This window comes from Oreochromis aureus, linkage group 17 (assembly GCF_013358895.1).
Source record: "Oreochromis aureus strain Israel breed Guangdong linkage group 17, ZZ_aureus, whole genome shotgun sequence".
Classification (NCBI taxonomy): domain Eukaryota; kingdom Metazoa; phylum Chordata; class Actinopteri; order Cichliformes; family Cichlidae; genus Oreochromis; species Oreochromis aureus.
In genome coordinates this window covers 1,190,664-1,210,412 of record NC_052958.1, presented here as the reverse complement: position 1 = coordinate 1,210,412, position 19,749 = coordinate 1,190,664, and the positions used below count along the sequence as shown (strand labels likewise).

At 45.0% G+C, this 19,749-nt stretch overlaps 1 protein-coding gene across 4 annotated transcripts in view; it reads left to right on the top strand.

The window, feature by feature from the left end:
* The window catches only part of rabgap1l (RAB GTPase activating protein 1-like), a 106,104-nt gene extending 86,930 nt beyond the window's left edge, over window positions 1-19,174 (top strand). For 3 of the 4 annotated variants that reach the window (XM_039600622.1, XM_031739759.2, XM_031739758.2), the window contains 8 exons: window positions 504-632; window positions 10,210-10,302; window positions 13,906-14,016; window positions 14,423-14,527; window positions 15,371-15,454; window positions 15,561-15,632; window positions 16,166-16,366; window positions 16,772-19,174. In XM_039600622.1, coding sequence (XP_039456556.1) covers window positions 504-632; window positions 10,210-10,302; window positions 13,906-14,016; window positions 14,423-14,527; window positions 15,371-15,454; window positions 15,561-15,632; window positions 16,166-16,366; window positions 16,772-16,927 — 951 coding nt within the window. In that variant the 3' untranslated portion in view covers window positions 16,928-19,174. Of the gene's footprint in view, window positions 1-503; window positions 633-5,153; window positions 5,697-10,209; window positions 10,303-13,905; window positions 14,017-14,422; window positions 14,528-15,370; window positions 15,455-15,560; window positions 15,633-16,165; window positions 16,367-16,771 lie in introns of those variants that run through there. The other variant, XM_031739762.2, reaches the window with a different exon arrangement.
* The last annotated feature ends 575 nt before the right edge of the window (window positions 19,175-19,749 follow it).

Genomic DNA, 19,749 nt, shown 5'->3' with positions numbered 1-19,749 from the left:
CTGACTTTGAGTTTCGTCAGGACGTGTTACCTCTCGTCTCATCAGAGGCTTGAAAAATGACAGAAAAGAGCTTCAGTGGTTATTCCTAATAGGGTTTCACGGGGTGAAGGGTTTAAATATGGGAGTTACAAATGATTCTCATGCTGCTGCTTAAACATGGTGGTTCGTGTTCCTGTCCTGAAGGAGGAGAGCAGCACGGGATTAGCAAAGCAGGACTACGATAAACTGTGAGCTAGAGCTCTCAGCCTTTGCTTAGAGATGAATTAAAGTAACTGGCTGCACAGGAAATATCATTTTAGAAGACTACAGTGTAACTATTGTTTTACAATAAGAGCTATAACACACACGGGAATGCTTACAGTGTGTAACTACAGACAGTCGTCTCTGTATTATCACGTGTTCTTAGTCTTTGTGAGTATAAAACTCTCATTAAGACGTTTGTGTGTCTCATTGATTATCCCTTGTTGTTCTCCTCTCTCCTCCCACTCCTCCTCATCTCCCAGACGTCTAAAGAGGACCTGTTGCAGGCAGACTTCGAGGGGGCTCTCAAGTTTTTCAGAGTCCAGCTCCCCAAACGATACAGAGCTGCAGAGAACGCCCGAAGGCTTATGGAGCAGGCCTGCAACATCAAGGTAAGAGAGGAGCTTGGAATAGTTGTGCAAGTATGTACAAACACACAAGACCTTTGCACATAATGCAAGGGTATTCTTGTAAATCTTGTATCCACTGAGCCAGATGAGTCAGAGGTGCAGTTTTGGCTGCTGTATGTGGTTGTAGTCTGTGGTAGTCTGGACCACAGTAGCACCTGTGGTTTGTACACGGTGCACTCTCTCTCAGGTAGCCTGCAGTGGTTCATCGCACTCGCTGAGCTGTTTATTCATGTGCTGGCCGCGATTCTGTCTGTCGGTGCCACAGCAGGGTTACTCCTGTTTCACGTGCAACACGCTCTGCAGAGGTGAGCTGTGACTAAATGCTGTACTTTAAGGAATATTAGTGATTACGTTGTCTCATTCCGGGTATTAAAAGCCATCCTGAAATGTAAAAAGCATCACTCACTGTGAAGCAGGAAGGAACTGAGCCCTGCTGTCAGTGAGAACGCTCTAATTTTGTGATGTGCAGCAGGTGGAAGTATCTGTGGAGCACCAGGCCAGAGAGGAAAGGGAAGCAGGTGTAGATTCTGTACCATATGCTTTATTATCTTTGCTTCTTTAGTCTTCTGTAAAAGTCTTTATTGTGCATTTGTTTTCCTCTGCTCTGTGAATCCATCACCTACAACACAGTTTCTATGGATGGCAGTCCAGGCCATGTTTTCCCTAAAATACTTCCTGATGCCGTTACGATCCTCCTACTGACCTTAAAGCAGCCGCTGGCATTCAGGGAATTTGCCGAGTTCACGGTACACGGTGTGTGCGATACTGTGTGTATTTGTGTCAGCGGTGTGTGTTACGACAGAGGAAAGAAGGAGAAAAAAGATGGAAGAGATAATCATCCACCGTCCTCTCCCCGGCGTCTCAGCGATACGTGCTGTAATATTTAACATTTTCTTATCCCGAGCGAGTCGGCTGGAGGCCACGTTGATAGGATGCTGTTCTCTTATGATTCTCGTGTGCTTCTGTGTTTTTCGTCATACAGGATATCCTGTATTGCGGCTCAGTATTCCTCTGTAATGGTGACTTTAGTAGTATTTTGGTTCTGTGCACACACACAACCTGTTTACTTCAAAACTGGTGTAAAGTTTGAACAACTAAACAGCATAGACGGTGTTCTGTGGTGTGCAGTGCACCGTTCAACAGGCGTCACAGGAAGGCTGTGAAACGGTGACTTTGACAAAGTGTGTGGTTCCCATCAGTGTCCTGATTCTGTGTTCCTCACACGTGAGGAGGAAGATGAATTATCGTCAAAGAACGTGTGTGTGTGTGTGTGTGTGTGTGTGTGTGTGTGTGTGTGTGTGTGTGTGTGTGTGTGTGTGTGTGTGTGTGTGTGTGTGTGTGTGTGTGTGTGTGTGTGTGTGTGTGTGTGTGTGTGTTCTTCTGTCTGGAAGGATGACGAGCAGAAACACTTTGCGCCTCGTTCTGCTCATTCCTTTATGGTTCCTCGCCGTTCTCTCGCTCCCCCGTTGTTTCTCGGTCTTCTTGCGTTGGCGTATTTGTTTTTCCCGCTCTTCTTCTCTCTCTCCTTTGAGAGAAACCGTACGAGCTGAGCACAGAGTTTCTTTTTTTGGAACTTTGCTCAAACAAAAACACAAACTGTGGTCGTCGTCTTCTTGCCGTCTTAGCCAATCAGAAACATGCAGAGTGTGGCTCATCGGATGAATGAAAGTACCGCCGTGATCGAACGAGGTTTGTGCTGAATGTGGAATGTTAGGGTCACTGACTCGTTATCATGAGACTTACTTCAAATGACCTGAAGAACATGTTAAGTTGTTCATTTTGGCCTCACAGTTGAGACTGGAGATGGAAATGGAGAATTCAGGGATTTAAAGCTTTTTGGGAGAGGTGAGGAACCAAAACTCCTCCTTGGATGAAAGTAGTGACTTTACACATTTGAATCCATAATCTGTGATATAAACGTCATAGCTGAGAGACTTTTCTCAGCTCTTCTTTTCACACTCGTATTGTTAAACCTTTTCTTTTTTAACTTGTAAAATAGATTTCCTCCCCGTGGACAGAGGTGTGAGCAGCTTAACACAGAAAGGGCCTCAAAGAAAACAGTAAGAGGAGAAAGGAGTCTTGCTTTTTGTCTGACTGCCCACTCACACCAGCTGACCCACAGGTCACATGTTACATAAGCTTGAATATGTCACGTTACACAACGCCACATGAAATCTTGTAACCGGGCATGCCAGGCCACGTTTGGTTATGGCACTCGTGTCACAAAACCTTCCACTAATCTATGGACTTGTTACGCTCTCGGCCGTCCCACACACTCACTGATGATGACTGTGACTGTTAGTCATATTTTTAACAGGCGAGATCAAAGTTGAGAGCAGAAAGCAGCCACTGTGAACATATCTGATTTTCCACTCATAAGAAGTTAAACCATTGGATTTGTATATTAAAGGTCGTTGGACCCAGTAGCCATCTTTGTGTGGAACACATGCTAGCACCGCTTTAGCTAATGGGCAGAACGGCCCCCCCAGCTCTTCTTTCTCTTAACCCCCCCCCTACATATTTTCTGCCGACGTTTAAATCGGATCAACCAAATTCTATAAGCTGCTTAAAACGGGGAAAGAATTCACTGGAATTCACTTGATGAACACAACGGGTCGTAGGCTGGCTCAGCCTTTGTGGGGATCAGGAATTTGAATTTCTAGCCTGCTTAAACGTTCATCGGAGCGCAGCTGGAGTTATTAAGAAAGCAAAACTTTAACGAACTGAGAGGAAGAGAGGAGAAGGCTGTGCTGGGTCTCTATAAATGATTCTACCCTTTTACACAAACACAGTGTCAAAGAAAGGCTGGGTGAAGGCTTTGAGTTATTACATTATTATTACATTAACCATATTGAAGGGGTTTGGGGAAAAGAGCTCGAGCCGTCCGTCGCGCCCTCAGGTTTGGCTCGGTTAATAGTAAATGGGTGTAGCAGTTCACTGGAGCGTGTGCACCTGAAGGTCAGTGTTTAGTATTTGAATCCTGTAGCACAGAAACGTTCTCCAGGCTCAGTGAAGGACAGTCAGAGCTCTTCTTTGGATGCCGGGCGCCTTTTTGTTCTGTTCTCTGTCAGGACGATCCCACACTGTTTCAGTAATGCTGATGTGTGGGGAGGCCCATCCATGACTGGGAGCTTTCCACTGTGGCTGAAATGCAGCCCCAAAGCATGACTGTGCTTGAATAACTCATAGGCCAGTGTTGAGTCATTTAGCAAAGAAAAACATATTCCTCTGATAATGATCAGCTACAAGGACTGGCCTGAAAACGAGTTACTGTGCAAAGACAAACACTCCAGACTGTGAGGTTTTAAACTCCTGGGTAGATCACAAAGACTAACTTTGCCTACATAACCTGCCTCGTTACTGTGCAGCGTGTGGCTGCAGACTCGCTGCTGACCAGCTTGTGACCATGTCTGAGGAGAACGTCACAGTTATTGTGACGTTTCAGTGCAGTGTGGAGCTTAATGTAGTTCTTAATGCAGCAGAGCTCGAGTTCAGCGGTTCCCAACCTTTATTGCGCCACGGACCGGTTTATGTCCGACAATATTTTCCAGGCCTTTAAGGTGTCGCAGATAAATACAACAAAATAAAAAAAAGTACCAGAAAAAGATGATTTATTCATAACACACGGGAAAAGACCCAGGGAAACTGAGTTAACAATAAAAACCGATTAAAAACCCTGAAAATCATAAATTTCACACCCGAGCTTCAACTCTCGCAGCCCGGTACCAAACGACTCACGGACCGGTATCGGTCCGTGGCCCAGCGGTTGGGGACCGCTGCTTATCTAATCAAACAGACTCGGGACAGTTTCCTCTGGAAAATGGAAACATCTGCACCACAGCAGTCCAGTCACTGGGCCAGCCAAGCCCATCGGTCAGCAGTATTCTTGGTTCCCATTGGTCAGCTCTGTCCGGTCTCATTCTCTGTGCCTTGGTGTCGGTTACTTATTCAGTTTGAGTGAAGACCAGCCAATCACAGCAGACCGGTCTGTAGACTCTGTTAGACCAACTCCTGGCTGGTTAGCTAGTAAATATTAACTTTTAACTACTTCATTTTACTTAAACTTTAACTTTGTTGACTTTTAAAAGAGTAATTTGACACCAGGATTTAAATTAGTGTTGTTCAGTAAAAGTAAAAAGTATACTACAAACTATAACCCTACAGTTTAGCTCTGGCTATTGCATCACATTGAGTGGATAAGACTGAGAGAATAACAGAAGGGAAAACTGTTGACTCTGAAGCTCCAAAGACGCTTAAAGAAAAAGGAAAGCAGGAGCTTGTTCATGCATATGTGGGTTTCACGTGTAGATTTCAGCTCTGGGTCCTTTCAGAGAATATTAAGAGTGTTCGGGCGTCTTCCAGGACAGCTCTGTATTTGCTGTCACTTCACTTCCTGGGTTGTGCTGTTGGAGCGATGTGCAACAGAGAACGTCATGTCACTGTGGTTGATCTGACAACTTCCTTCCTATGTCCCCTAACCTCTCACGTAAACAGTGCAGATGTGTGAACGAGCCTTTATCTGTATTTTTGTTACCAGCTGCAGGAAACAGAAGACAGAAATCTGCAGCCTGAAAAGAGCTGGAGATAGATCAGGACAGCGAGCGATAGCGAGAGAGGCACAAATGAGAGAAGCGAGGCAGCAGCAACAGGGAAGTACTCACTCAGTGGAAGGGAAGAAAAAGCAAACTCATCGTCCTCTGTCACACACTTCTAGCGTTACAGAGAGAAACAAACAGGTGTGTTGTACTGCTCTCTCGCTGCCCCCACCTCTCCTCCTCTCACTGGGCGGGGCTCGGCTCCTGAGGGACTCGAAGGCAGCCGCTCGCCTCCTCCGCTCACTGCCAGGAACAAAACCTGTCGGCTGCACTCTCCCGCTTTTCCTCCTCCTCTCCTCCTTGCTGCCGGGAGCAAGCGGGAGTCAAGATGATGCAGGAGGTGTCTATCATGGTGGCGTACGATGCTCACGTAGTCGACCGACCGGGTGAGGAGGACACCTTGGCGTGCTTGGTTGCCCATTCCAGACCTCGCCGAGCTCCCAGACCAGTGGTAGGTCTGTTCTGATGTCTTGCAGTACAACAGTTTGGCCTCATGTTTCCAATGACTCTTAGTTACTGCAGTGTTTAGAACAGGAACATTTGAATTCACCTGCTGCTGTAGCTGCTTTTCTTTTCTAATCTGTTGTCGCTTTCTTATCCGTATTTTATTTTTTTAACCGTTAAGCGTCCTGCGTCATGCACAGAGGTGGAAAATGCCGGTATTACTGAAAATGCATTTTTCTTTCCGTATGTTAAACGGTGTAAACACGTGTGTGAGCGTGTGGGTGTTTGTTCCTTTCCCTCTGAAAGTGTGTCAGATATTTGAGGTTTGTCAGTCACTGCTGCTTCGTGACAGTCACTTTGTTTCAATTACTGATCTTAATTTGGAATCAATGAGACGTGTGTGTTTCCGTCACGCGCTTAATTGAATTACGTGCCCTATTTTTTTTTTTTTTCTTTGGCTCAAATGTCCAGCTGGTGTCGTCCTCATTTCCTCGGCTGCTCCTTCTTGTAAGTGGACTTCACCCTTCTTCCGTTCTTTGAGTCTGATCTTGGAGGTTTGGGACCAATTCCATTTTCTGCAGCAGCGATTCAGGTCAGGAATCTAAAAGTGGGCCTGGGACCATTTTGCTGCAGCGCCAGGAATCTCTGCTTTTCCCTTGATCGGAGTGGACCCTCTGATATTTACAGTGCCAGGGAGCCCAGTTTGATGGAGTCCAGTGGGTACAGTGTGTGTTACTCAAGTGGCCTTCAGCAAGGTGATGCAGCTCATGCGAGCTTGCTAAACAGATCCGCCCCTGAAATTCCTAAAATATAAAAAACAGGATATATGTTTTACTGGGAATGCCAGCATGTACTGCCTGCAGTCAGTTATTAAACAGTAATAATTACAAATCATTTATTGTTTTCTTTATCTGTTTTATTAATCAGCACAGTCAGTCCAAAGTGCTGTTATACAAACATGTGAGCAGAATTGAACCGACGTGAGGATGAGGTCGGGTCACGGGGGCCTGAGGCCAGGGCCTGGCTGACCATGTAATGGAGTACTTGTGTTACGTGTAATGGAGTATCGTCTGGCATACAGGTCAGTTTACTCCTTGCTGTACTGCTGTGTGGTGGTAGGATGGGGAGGTTATTTTCATCCCAGTGTCACCACACACACCAGTCTCGTCCTGCTTGTCCCGCCCACGTGGTCCTCCGAGCCCTTTCATCGTCTCAGCCCTGCAGCTCGTCTTTCTCAGCGCTCGTGTCTCTGTGCAGTCGACACATTGCAGTTGCGGACACTCGACTTTTCTCCACCATATTGTGTTTTGTGGCCCTGTGATCTTTGAGAAAGCGCTCGGATCGTCCTGCGCTCTCGCTCGTGTGGTTGAGCTCTTTACATCTGAAAACTATTTTATCATTTTTGACTTTCCAGCCAGTGAAATGTCTCTTTTGGCCCGTTTCACACAACACATAATATAGGGCGTGACTCGTAACTACACACATGCATATCACCTGACAAACGAGAGAATATGCACAGACCTGCTGATAAGGTCGAAATGCTGCGTCGTGTGTATGACGGAGTGTAAAACGCAGAGCACTTCCCTTTAATACTGCGAACCTTAAAATACTGCGAACGATGAAAGATTTACGGGTTATTTTACACACTTTGGCTCACTGTGAAGGAAAATATGATTTAAATTCTCGGGAAAAAGTCAGCTGGGAGCATATACGTGAATGTCGTCGTTTTATGATGTCAAAATGAATTCGAGGAAAACTGGAGGTTATGGAGGCGGCGGTGCTGTTTGATTGTAGCTACAGCAGGACTGGATTGCTGCTTCTAACAAAGCCTGCACATTTCATTACACAGTTGTGTTGTAATGTTTGTGTGTTTTACGGGTGTTGTTTGAGGGCAGCGGGTGTTATAACAGCAGCAGCGTAAGACACATTTCTTCAGTGATAGTTTGGCTGACTCAGTGATAATGTTAAGAAACAAACAGTGAAGCTGGCTGGCTGTGAGATGAGGAGAGTAAAGGGAAATGCAGCAGAGTTACATGAGCAGCCGCGCAGAAACTGCAGTAAAGACTGAATAAATGCGCCCGTTTACTTCTAACTTCAGTTATCCTGCAGAAATCTGTGTGGCGCCATCGCACGCAGGAAGCCTGGAGTGTGTGCAGCTTGTTACTGGTTAGATTACGTTATAAGAACGCCTGAATGGATGAAATGAGACAATAAAGGAAAGTGAATGCGACACAGCAGAGAGGGGGGTTTATTTAAAACAGCAAACCTCAGGAAGCATGAGTCATTCCCTCGCCCTCGCTGAAACCCTCTCTCTCTCTTTCGCACATATTCAGATTGTGTTTGTACAATAATTTATGGCTGCTTCGTATCAGGTTTACGTATAAATCAGCTGAGATGGAAGCTGGCTCTTTTTAAATATTGTTTTAAACTTGGCGTCCGAGGAGCTGACCAAGAGAAACCTCTTAATCCAGCGCTGCTGCTGGACTGAAGCATCAGCTGGTTAAAAATGCACCTGCAGCAGCTCATCGTTGCTCACTCACCTGACGCACACAGACCCACAGGGTCAAACTCCATAGTGAGAAACACTGGACAGCTTGGCGGCGTCCAAAACGCCACGCAGTGAATCTGTAGTTGAAATGAATCTGGCAGCCCTGCAGGAGAACACCACATTCAATTTGTCTGCATTGTTTTGTTACAATAAAGCGATTATTAACCAGCCGGCAGAGACCAGGCTGCTCCTTCTTCCCACACAGATAACGACAAAACGAGTCTGAGAGCTGTTATCTGCTCGGGAATTGAGTGTCCAATAGATAACAGCGTGACGTTCGCCGTAGCGATGCCTGAGTCGTAAAGTCGAGGGTTAACTCGCAGGTCATTGACAAGGACAGGTAATGACTGCCCAGGTGGGCGGTCTTAATAACTAGTCAGTCCCTCCTCTGGCTTTTAATCATAATGGAAATGTGCAGCGTGATTTTTATCCTTGTTTTAAGCTAATATACTGCTGCGCTGTGTTGGCTCATTTTCCAGGATGTAACCTGTGACGTGGGCACTTACATTGCTGTGTAGTTCAAACACTGAGCTCCTTTTTAATGCTTGTACACCAGCTTCAGTATTACTGGAGAAACATTTTGCAGTATTGAAGCTAAGCGAGAATACTCCTGGATGCTGAGGTGTTTTCTTTTTATCTATATTATCATTTCTAATATCCAATCTTAAATGTACAGTGCATTCTCATGAGTACTTCAGATAGCTTTTGTACTTCCTGTACTGAACAACGTCCTCCAGTACAAATACTTTCCTTCCAAATAAGGAAGTCTTTTATCTTTCTGGTTGTTTCTGGAGTTCGCACTATTACTCCGGTGAGGCTGTGAGCGCTGCTAGCTTCATTCATTCCCCTTCAGTGTAACATAGTGTGTGAAACAGGCAGCAGTGGAGGATGCACATACTACTACAGTCTCAGAGGAGGGGGTCATGTGACTGTGACCGACCTGGAATCCCCAGCCCTGGTAGTTGGCGCTATGGCAACGCTGTTTCCACACAGGGGAGATAACGTTACCACCCACCTAAACCAGAAACACACACACACCTAATGTAGTGAAATATGCGAGTAAAGCTCTGGTGTTTGGCCGTCTCTTGGTGTCGAGGACTTTGGCAATGCTTCCTGACATTTTCCAAGCAGAATGGGAAAGTTCAAGCTTCACTGATCGCCGGTCGAGTCTGTTAAAACCTTCAGTCTGATAATGAATCTAAATCATTTCATGATGGATTTGGTGCTTTTTACAAGTTGCTGTGACTGGTTTTGCAGAACAAAACTGCTGAAATGATTTCACATAGTGAGCCCTGAGCACATGCACCGACAGCACAGTTCCCCTGTAACGTGTCTATCACGCAGCGTGCAGCGTGAACTGGACGTTTCTGATCCACGGTTACGACTTGCTGATTTATAACAGTACATTGTAAAGCTTGTGAACGTGGGTGTGGGTTTTTGGTTTCTTTTTCCTGTTTTCTAATGATATCTCATGGGAAAGTAGCAGAACAACACGCAGATGTGCAGCAGATATTAACACTGATAAAGGCAGATGGAGCAATAGCGAGTAGAAACTGTGCAACACAAGCCACAACACCGCACCAGCTCGGCAGCGATGTTTGGAGTTTGATCGCTTTGGGGTGATGTCCCGTGACACATCACATGGATGTTGTTTCATGAAGCCCCGTTGGTTTGATTCTCAACATGACACCTGACTCTGACCTTTGACCCCTGCTGCTTATTCCTGTCATGGAACGAAGGCATGAAAGCAGCGTTGGTGCAGAGAGAAGTAGCTGATGGTTCCCGCCGACTCAGGAAGATGATGCAAGAGCTGAGAGCTACTGACTGTTTTATCCAATTCCCTATTCCCACGCATCCCCACCCCCCTCCCCCCAGCTCACAAACAACTGGGATGGGCTGAGATTTTTATCAGGCCAAGTAAACAAAGTCAACAGTAAAATGATGATTTAATTAACTTTGCTGTTGTTTTCAGGTCCCGACCAAAAAGCTGAAGAAGTTTGAGAAGGAATATCAGACTCTGAGAGAGAGCCAGCTGCAACAAGAAGACCCCATCGAACGATACCAGGTACGCACGCACGTATAGATAAGATTCACCTCGATTTGCTTTTTTGTATTTATCCCGCCAGGTGTGGAATTTAAATCTCCCTCTTTGTTACACAATCACGTTGCATGAAAGCAGCCTCCCCGAGCTAAAGTGCTCAGCACTCGGCTCTTTACGTTTCTGATGAAGGAGCTGCTTTTATAGATAAAATTAGCCGTGATTCCAAGATTAGAAATGGGCACATCGCTGTTTGGTCTGTTTTTAAAACTGTTCTGACGTGAAATTTGACTTTTCTCGCTGCGCTGACTTTCTTCATCATCGACCCTGCTATTAATAAAAATGTATTTTTGGGCTGAGCTGCTGGGTTGTTGTGGTTGCAAAGGTTTGTATCCACTGAGTTTATCTTTCTCTGTTCTTCCTGAGGTAAAACAAACTGTGTGAGGCAGATATTTAATGATTCTGACAAGTTTTATTTTTGGAAGCTCACAAAGAGACCGTCCAGCTGCTTGAACAGGACAGTGTTACTGTATGACTCAGAAAGTAAGGCGAGCGCCAGAGTAAAGAGTGGATGTTTCATGTAAGCGTCATGTGACAATGAAGAATTACCTCCACTTGGTTTCATGTTTCTACCCACAATTAGGCCCAAACCTGGATGCACAAGTGCCTCGTAGTAGTAAACCTGCCTTTGCTCAGTTAAGCACATCAGGCAGTATTTCTCTAGTCAGTAAAATGGAATACATAAATGTGCACAGTATATGATAAATGCTATTAACACTAAAATAATTAAAGACAATGATGGGAAGGAGACGAGTGCAGCACTGTCACTGAGAACAAAGTAAATGTGACTTTCCTGCAGCGCCTGAACAGTGAGGTGGCCGTCTGAAGCTGCTCCTTTAAATTTCCAAGTAAAACTATGGAAGCAGCATTTGATCTAATCACAAGACACAAACAACCATGACAGCTTTCATCCCCCCCCCAAAACCCAAATTACATCTGAATCTGCTTGTTAAAGGCAAAAGTGCCACGTTGGTGTGTAAGCTGCTGCTTTTAGAGGAAGGAAGAGTTTATCACAGATAAGCTGCTGAAGCAGCGGCAGCGTCTCTGTAAACAGCACAAAGACGTTCTCCTCCACAACAACAACACAAAAAACACACAAGTGTTGCTGCTCGTAAAATGTAATTATTTCTATGTAGTTATTTTGTTGCTAATGTAACAATGTTTCTATAAGGCTTCAGACCCCAGTTTAAGTGTGTACTGGCTTCTTTTGTGTCCAAGCAGATGTACTTTTTTTATCTGCAACACAAACTGAATTATTACTAAAAGCAGATAAATGTAAGGGAGGGAGGGGAGAGTCGGGCTGGGCAGCGTCAAGCAGAGAAGGGAAGCTCGTGTCAGGATCATGTGTTAAAGCGTGCGACTGGAGGCTCGATTTGAAAACACTCGGTAAGCTTCTGCCCCAAAAACTATCATTTCATTTATATTTATGATGTGTCGTTTTAAAATGCCGAGTCCTGAATCTCTGACTGTGACTTCCTTTATGTGTTTGTGTACTTTACACCACGCTGACTAAAGTAGTTCACGGTCTTGTTGTAAACCATCAGATGTGTCATCGTTCTAAATGATGACACGTGTGTGGGTAACACAGCTGATCTCACAACAATCAAACATGTTTTTTCCTCTTTGTCTTTGAAGTTCCTGCTGCTGTTTGTAAATAACAGATAAGCTTTTCAGAGCTTTCAGATGAACCATTTGTTTTCATATCATAGCGTACGGAGACGCAGGCAGGGGAAAAGTGACGGGATATCAGGTCAGATGACTGCTCACAACCATCACAACAGTTTTGTCCCATTCATGGTCGTCATGTGAGCCTGTTTAAAGGCAGGCAGCAGTCATGAGACTCAGCTAATGGTCTGCAGTGAGGACTTGAGCCTGACACGGCCGCCTATAACTGTAATGTCACAATAACCCCTTTTGGTGGAGTTAAACTGTGGTCATGTGATGATTATATTAACACTAAGTCTGGATGAACCTCACAGACCGTACAGCAGGGATGTCTGTTAGCCAATCCAGTTTCATTTCATTTATACAGCATCAAATCACAACTCAGAGATCGTCATATATAAGACCTGCTTTTTTCAACCATACGTCTGTTTTTCTACATGTAAAGAAATGCTTTGATTATCCATCGACACCATGTCACACCTTCCCCTCAGGTAAGAGTCGTGGTCTCATCCTGGACAGCTCTCTTTCCTTCACAGCACATATAAATATTTTCATGTTCGTAATATTAACCGCCTTCGTCCTTCGCTCACTCCAAACAGCACCGCTGTACTTGTCGATGCTCTTGTCACATCTCGTTTAGATTACTGTACTTCTCTTCTCTGTGGTCTGCCTCATGAGTCTCTCCTTAAACTGCAGTTATTTCAAAAAGCAGGAATTAGATCGACTGAACCTGTTCTTAAACAGCTCCGTTAGCTTCCAGTTCACCTCCTGCTTCTTACTGTCAAAGCACTTCATAACCTCGCGCCTCCATATTTATCTGATCTCCTCCACACGTACACGCCACTCTTCTGTGCAAAACATACTGTCAAACAACGCTTAAATAAACATAAAAATAAAAATTAAACGTGCTAAGTAGATATATATATGAATGCAGGTGGGGATCAGTGCAAAAATAGAATGATGCAGTGAACACAGTGTAGCATCATGTGTTAGTGGTGCGAACAGTCATATGGTTATTGTTCATGAGTCCAACAGCAGAGGGGAAGAAACTGTTCTTATGGCGAGAGGTTCTGGTGCGAATGGACCGGAGCCTCCTGCCTGAGGGGAGCAGGTCAAACAGACTGTGTCCAGGGTGAGAAGGGTCAGCTGTGATCCGAGCTGCACGCCCCAGTGTCCTGGAGGTGTACAGGTCCTGCAGAGATGGGAGTCTGCAGCCAATCACCTTCTCAGCAGAGCGCACAACACGCTGCAGTCTCTGTTTGTCCCTGATAGTGGCTCCAGCGTACCACACGGTGATGGAGGAGGTGAGGATGGACTCGATGACTGCAATCGTTCGTGTTGGCAGGTTGAATTTCTTCAGCTGCCTCAGGAAGGACATCCTCTGGGCCTTCTTTATGACGGAGGTGATGGTGGGCTCCCACTTGAGGTCCTGGGTGATGGTGGTACCCAGGAAGCGGAATAAGTCCACAGTGGTGATGAGGGTGTCAGTCAGGATGATGGGGGGGAGTGGGGCTGCGTGCTTCCTGAAGTCCAAAATAATCTCCACTGTCTTCTGGGCGCTCAGCACCAGGTTGTTGTGGCTGCACAACAACCTTATTATATTATAAATCTGTCAGCATGAGTCTTTGGGATTAAGTTGTAAGAAATACAGATTTTTTTTTTATGAATTAAAACACAAATCAAAATAAATGTAAATTGCTTTTCTAATATTTAATGACTTCGGTGCAGTATAAGTGTAGCAAAAGCTGTAAAAATGTGGAAATACAGTTAAAAGTAAAAGATGTATGCCCTCCTTCTGGCGACCCAGACTGGAGCATTGTTTTGGCTCGATTGTGGCCCTCGAGCCTTGTGTTTGACACCCCTGCTTTACAAGTATATTTGATTTGTGTGCGTTTGTGTCTGCAGCGGGAGAACCGTCGCCTTCAGGAGGCCAGCATGCGACTTGAACAGGAGAACGATGACCTGGCACACGAACTGGTCACCAGTAAAATCGCCCTTCGGAATGACCTTGACCAGGTAATAAAAAGTCTACGAAACCTCCAAACACTCTGAAACCGGAGCTGTGTTTACACATGTGCTGTAGCCGTGGACAGTTTTACATAAATAAGCACACGTGAGAATGCAAATGCTCGACTCGGTCAGAATTGGTCTTAACCTGCTGACTCCTGTTACGAAATCTGTCTGGTGAATTTTCAGTAAAGGGAACGTGGCTCATGCACAGCCTCACGTAGCAGAGGAAGTATTCCAAGTAGAGCTCAGACGAACTGCGCGGTGTGAAAACGAGCAAGCGACCAGATTAATGAGCGTAGTAAACGGTGCGATCCTGTAAAGGAGCAGGTGTTTGTGTAGTCTGCTGCTTGTGTGCACGTTGTTTACTACACTGTGTGTGTGTGTGTGTGTGTGTGTGTGTACGTGCACTCAGGCAGAAGACAAGGCCGATGTTCTGAACAAAGAGTTGCTGACCACCAAGCAACGTCTGGTGGAGACGGAGGAGGAGAAGAAACGACACGAGGAGGAGACGGCTCAGGTAACATCCACACTGCTGCGATGAGTGACGCTTAACAGGTTACATCAGTGACCAGAAAACACCAGAGTAAGCTGTGCAATTACAGCAGTGATCAAATAAAGCAGGCCCTGTATCAGCAATCTAAATCGGCCATTCCCAAAGTCAAGAGTGCTGCGGCCCCCAAAAACCAGCCAACCAATGTTAAATCTTCGCTCTAAGGCAGGAGTGGGCAACTCCAGGCCTCGAGGGCCGGTGTCCTGCAGGTTTCAGATCTCACACTGGGTCAACATATCTGAATCAAATAATTAGTTCATTACCGTCGGATCAAGAATGCGTCTTAAGCCTGCAGGACACCGGCCCTCGAGGCCTGGAGTTGCCCACCCCTGCTCTGAGCAAACTACAACAGAAAGCCCTGTATGTCCTAACCCTGCCACTGGGACACAAAGGTCAATACAGAGCATTACATTTAAGTAATATCACAATAATAATATTTTCTTTTTATATAAATAAGTTGAACTGAATTTCTGTTGTTACTGTGGCCCACTCGCAGTACCTGTGCAGCCCACCAGGGGGCCCCAGCTCATGCATTGGTCTAGGGCTGATTTTCTTTCTGTGTAATTGGTAATAATGAACCAGTTACACATGAGCAACACCCAGTAAATAAAAATCCCAGTTTTTTATTTACTGGAGAGATCATATATGGGTCACCAGTCGATGGTTACTAGCGGGCTCTAAAAGAGCAAATCCAGGTAAAGTTACTGTGTTAAACACCTCAGTTGTGTAGTTATGCACAGTCGGCACATCTTTCTCATTAGTTTTTTGTTTTAAAATAATAATTTTGACATCTTGTTCTTTCTGTCCCAGCTGAAGGAGGTGTTCAGGAGGGAGCTGGAAAAAGCAGAGCTGGAAATCAAGAAAACCTCAGCAATCATAGCTGAATACAAACAGGTCTGCTGGTGTCTTCTCATTTACAGCCTGTGAACTGCACACATTGATATATGTATTATTACCTTGTTAAAGTCAAACATAAACAAGTTTCCTCTCTGGGTTACAGATCTGCTCCCAGCTGAGCACCAGGCTGGAAAAACAACAGGCGGCAACAAAAGAGGAGCTGGACATCGTCAGGGTGAGACGATCCTTTTAATGCAAAGTGTGCTTCAGATGCAAATTAGGAGACTTGCCAAGTCCGAAGGAAAACCACAGTTGCATGAGAGACCAAAAGACCTTTGAGCACTCGGGCAAGTTCAGGTTTGTGCAGTATCACACCCATTAAGGACTTGACTGCACAAAGTGGTGCTCTGTGTGGGTCTAGCAGAGTACCGCCTCGGGCCTGGATAAAGGACTCTCAGATCTCCTTAAATGTGATACGGTGCAACATCACATCGTGGTAATCAGGATGCTGTACGGGACATAAAGCAGCTGGAAATCATTGAAACTGTTTGTGTCAAAGTTCAGCTTGTGATTGTAATAAACCAGGTTTGAGGATTCATTCTGAGACCAGCTTGAAAAACATCTTTGCACCGTTTTCACTGCAAACATCAGATCCGTCACAAATAACAAACAGTGAATTTTAAACCTTTGCAGTGATGATCAGGCTTTGAATATTAGTGTTGTCGTAGTAACTCTGTGTGTTTCTATTCACCCCCCCCCCCCCTGCAGAACAAAGTGATGGGCTGTCAGAACTGCAGGGGCCTGTTTAGCACACTCGGGTCCCTCCAGACTTCGTCTCCTGGCGGTGACAAGACGTCTTCGGAGCCACACGACGAGGAGAAGGACGGACTGAAGGAGCAGCTGAGACAGCTGGAGCTGGAGCTGGCACAGACCAAACTACAGCTGGTGGAGGCAAAGTGCCGCATTCAGGTCAGCAGGTGTTAACGGCATCTAGTGTATTCAGGGAGGCATGCCAAGCACGTGATCCAACCAAAAGCTGTAAAAACATTCAGCTAAAACACAGAGATGTTGCTGATGATCCGATTGGCTGTTGGATCACGTGCACAGAAGGCTGAGCAGCAGCAGCAGGTAATTTACTGTATGTAATTCAACTTCCTGCGTCTGTTTTCTGTCTCTGCTGTGACAAATAAAGACTGTAAGCTTAATAACATAAAACAACAGCATGTACAGAAGCATGGAGCCCACTGCAGGCCACCATGTGACCCTTTGTAAGGAGTGAAGAGTTGTAGTGTTAAAGCACAGCTATGTGACAGTGATAAACCTGCTCATGCTCAGTGCTCTCATTAATGACTGAATCCTTCTGTGGCTCTGCAGGAGCTCGAGCATCAGCGGGGAGTTTTGATGACTGAGATTCAAGCCAATAAGAACTCTTGGTTCAGCAAGACTCTCGGGTCCCTGAAGAGCTCTGCATCCTCTTCCTCCAGCTCCACATCCCAGACCCCGTCCTCTCCGAAGGAAGGCACTGCCTAGACCAAGCTCCCTCGCCCTCCCTCGCCCCTGCAGGATGCACACTAGAGCTGAGGAACACAAGTTGAAGAAGCAAGAAGCGCAAAAATGCAGTATTCCTTTTCCATTAGGCGGAAACACGGAGCTTCCTGGACCGAAAATAGCCAAAAACTGTGGGAAGAACCAGGCGGGGGGACTGAATGGACCATCTGCCTGAGTTTGAGGGAAATATTAACCTTGTCCACTTCACAGTGGATCAGAGCAGACGGGCGAAGAAGTTCAGTGCTGAACCCTAGTTTGGTCTCTTCGCTCCACCTTGTGGCCAGATGTCGCTATTGCAGCAATGTTGTGTGAAGTTTTCTGGTAGCTTGAAAGTAAACCCGAGTTCAGCACCTGTGTTTCGATCACAGGGGTCTTATACGTTTAATCCTCAGTGCAGAAATATCCGCACGCGCTCTGAGAAAGGAATACTGCATACAAATGAGAATAATACGAAACTTGTGTTTCTTTATATTAATGTAACGTAAACAATGTTGTCTTATAAATATGTATAACTGATTAGTAATTTTTTTTTAATAATCTTGTACAGCAAAAACACACGAGGCAAAGTTCTTAAATTTCTTTTCTACTCTTTGGAAATTGAATGTCATCTCTTTAGATGTTGAGGTAAGCACAGTGTGTGATCGATGTGGTGGAGTCCAAACGCTGAAGGGCCAAAGTGACAGCCACCAGTTTCTGTTTCCCCCTCTAACTCTAATGTTTTTATAGTCATGACTTTGTAATCTTTTCTGTTTTTAATTTCTAAATCGAGTTTTATTTTCTCCTGTTTGCAGATAAAGGCTTTTTTTTCTTCTTCTTAGATATCTCTGGTCGTGACAGGAGTGGCCTCTAATTCTCAGTTATTTTATAAATATAAAACTGATAATACGACGTGTTTGAGACATATTAGTTGCATGTTTTTAGCTTTGTTCATCTCCTTGTTTTTAGCTGGAGATGTCACAGGCTGCGTTCTTCTTATGAAAATCTATAACCTCGAACATTAATAAGTAGGATTAATGCATACTTATTGCAGTATTGCTCCACTACTGTTAAATAGACCAGTTGCACAAAGGTGCCAACGCCCTCTTCGTCCTTTGTTGTGGGAACATTATTTTTACACAATATCGTCTCCATGTTGATCCTTTAGTCCATAAATGAGTGTTGGCTCTGAGCCGTTCACTTATGTTTAAATACAGTCACGTGGGTCTACTTTATGAGACCAACAGCAGATGGCGCCAAATTCAAACAAGCTGCTTTTTTGATTTCAGAGGAGAGAAATAAAAATTGTTGGAAAATTAGCCAAAATAAAACGTTCCGTTTTGCGTGTTGGTGCTCGTTTAGCAGATATAAGCTGCAGTGCGGTGCCAACTCCCCTGCTTTACTCTTTGGTTGACACTAACATCAGCCTTTGGACTCGGACCAATGCCACGTGTACTTTATGTGTGTGCGTGTGAATGTGTGTGTGTTCTGCACTGTTATTCAAGTGGTTCAAGTTGATGTTCCTCGTTCACGTGGCTGCCTTTTCTGTTAATGACTGAAGCGATCGACTGTTTGAACTGTCGGAGAGCGTCAGCTGTGCCATAAGAGCCTCTCCTCTGCTCCTTTCTTGTAGTCGTCCTAACCATCTCTGCCCATACAGAACAACCATGTCATTTGACTTTTTGCTGGACATCATTTTCAGCTCCACATTTCACACATTTCCTCCAGGAGCCTCACGAATCGAGGGCCGTCCTGTCGCTGGAGGGCTAGTCGGCGTTTCAGCTGGAGGGAATGCTTCAATATCATGGAACGGGAGAAAACAGAAGCCGACTGATCATCACTGAATTCCAGGTGTTTTGCATTTCCAGGACATTCCTCTTCACTGCGTCATTCTTGTTGTACAAAGCAGTTCAATGTCGGAGAGAGCTCCCCGTCTATTATGTGCACTAATGCAACACTGATATTTGAAACACTATTTCAACGTGTGTTTGTTTGAAAGTTACTTTGTAGCTGATGATTATTGATGCTGAGAGGACAGCCGGCAGTTTCTAACCTCCTCTAAACTCTGTTCATTTTAATGTTGCACAAGCAGGCGCTGAGTCGGGTTACAGGTGTGTAGTTTACAGGTGGCTGTGACGCCACAGTCCTGTTACACTGGGAGGGAGGGACTGCTCGTCTGCTGGTCCGACTCAAACGCCGTTTGCTGTACAGTAACTGTCTGAGCTGCATTAATAAATATCAGTTTTTCTCTTTGTTTGTGCACTTTGAGATTTAATAGAAAAGGAGAATACTGACACCACGTGCACACACGTGTGCAGGTATTGGCAGGTAAATGCAGATATGCAACGTTTTCCCGTTATAAGTAGACTCATAAAACTTCATATTGTTCCAAAGTCATTTGAGCTTGTGTATTCCCAAACATAGTCCATGCTGGGTCACTTATTCAAACTAAACTCCAGATGTTGGCTTGGCATTTGCACCAATCAGTGTTCAGACAATGACACAGATTTCACCTCTGTGGATTTGAAATCATCAAATCAGACTTTCAGCTTAAATTTAAGGAATTGTAAGTTTCAGCCACTTTTATCTTTGTTATCCCATCACAAACTAAACATACAAAATATCTGGAGTTTTTCCAAGTTTTGAACTTGTGTTTGGTGCCTTTTCACTGCTTTTCCTTTGATGAGACCCAAAAAGACCCTGATGCAAAAAGTGGGTTTGATGATGACAGAATTATTTCCATGATTTAGAAAACCATCAAGAACAATGGATGAAGAGAGTTTACAGCTGGTTACATTCAGCAGAGAACGTCTGAAGGCCAAATGCAA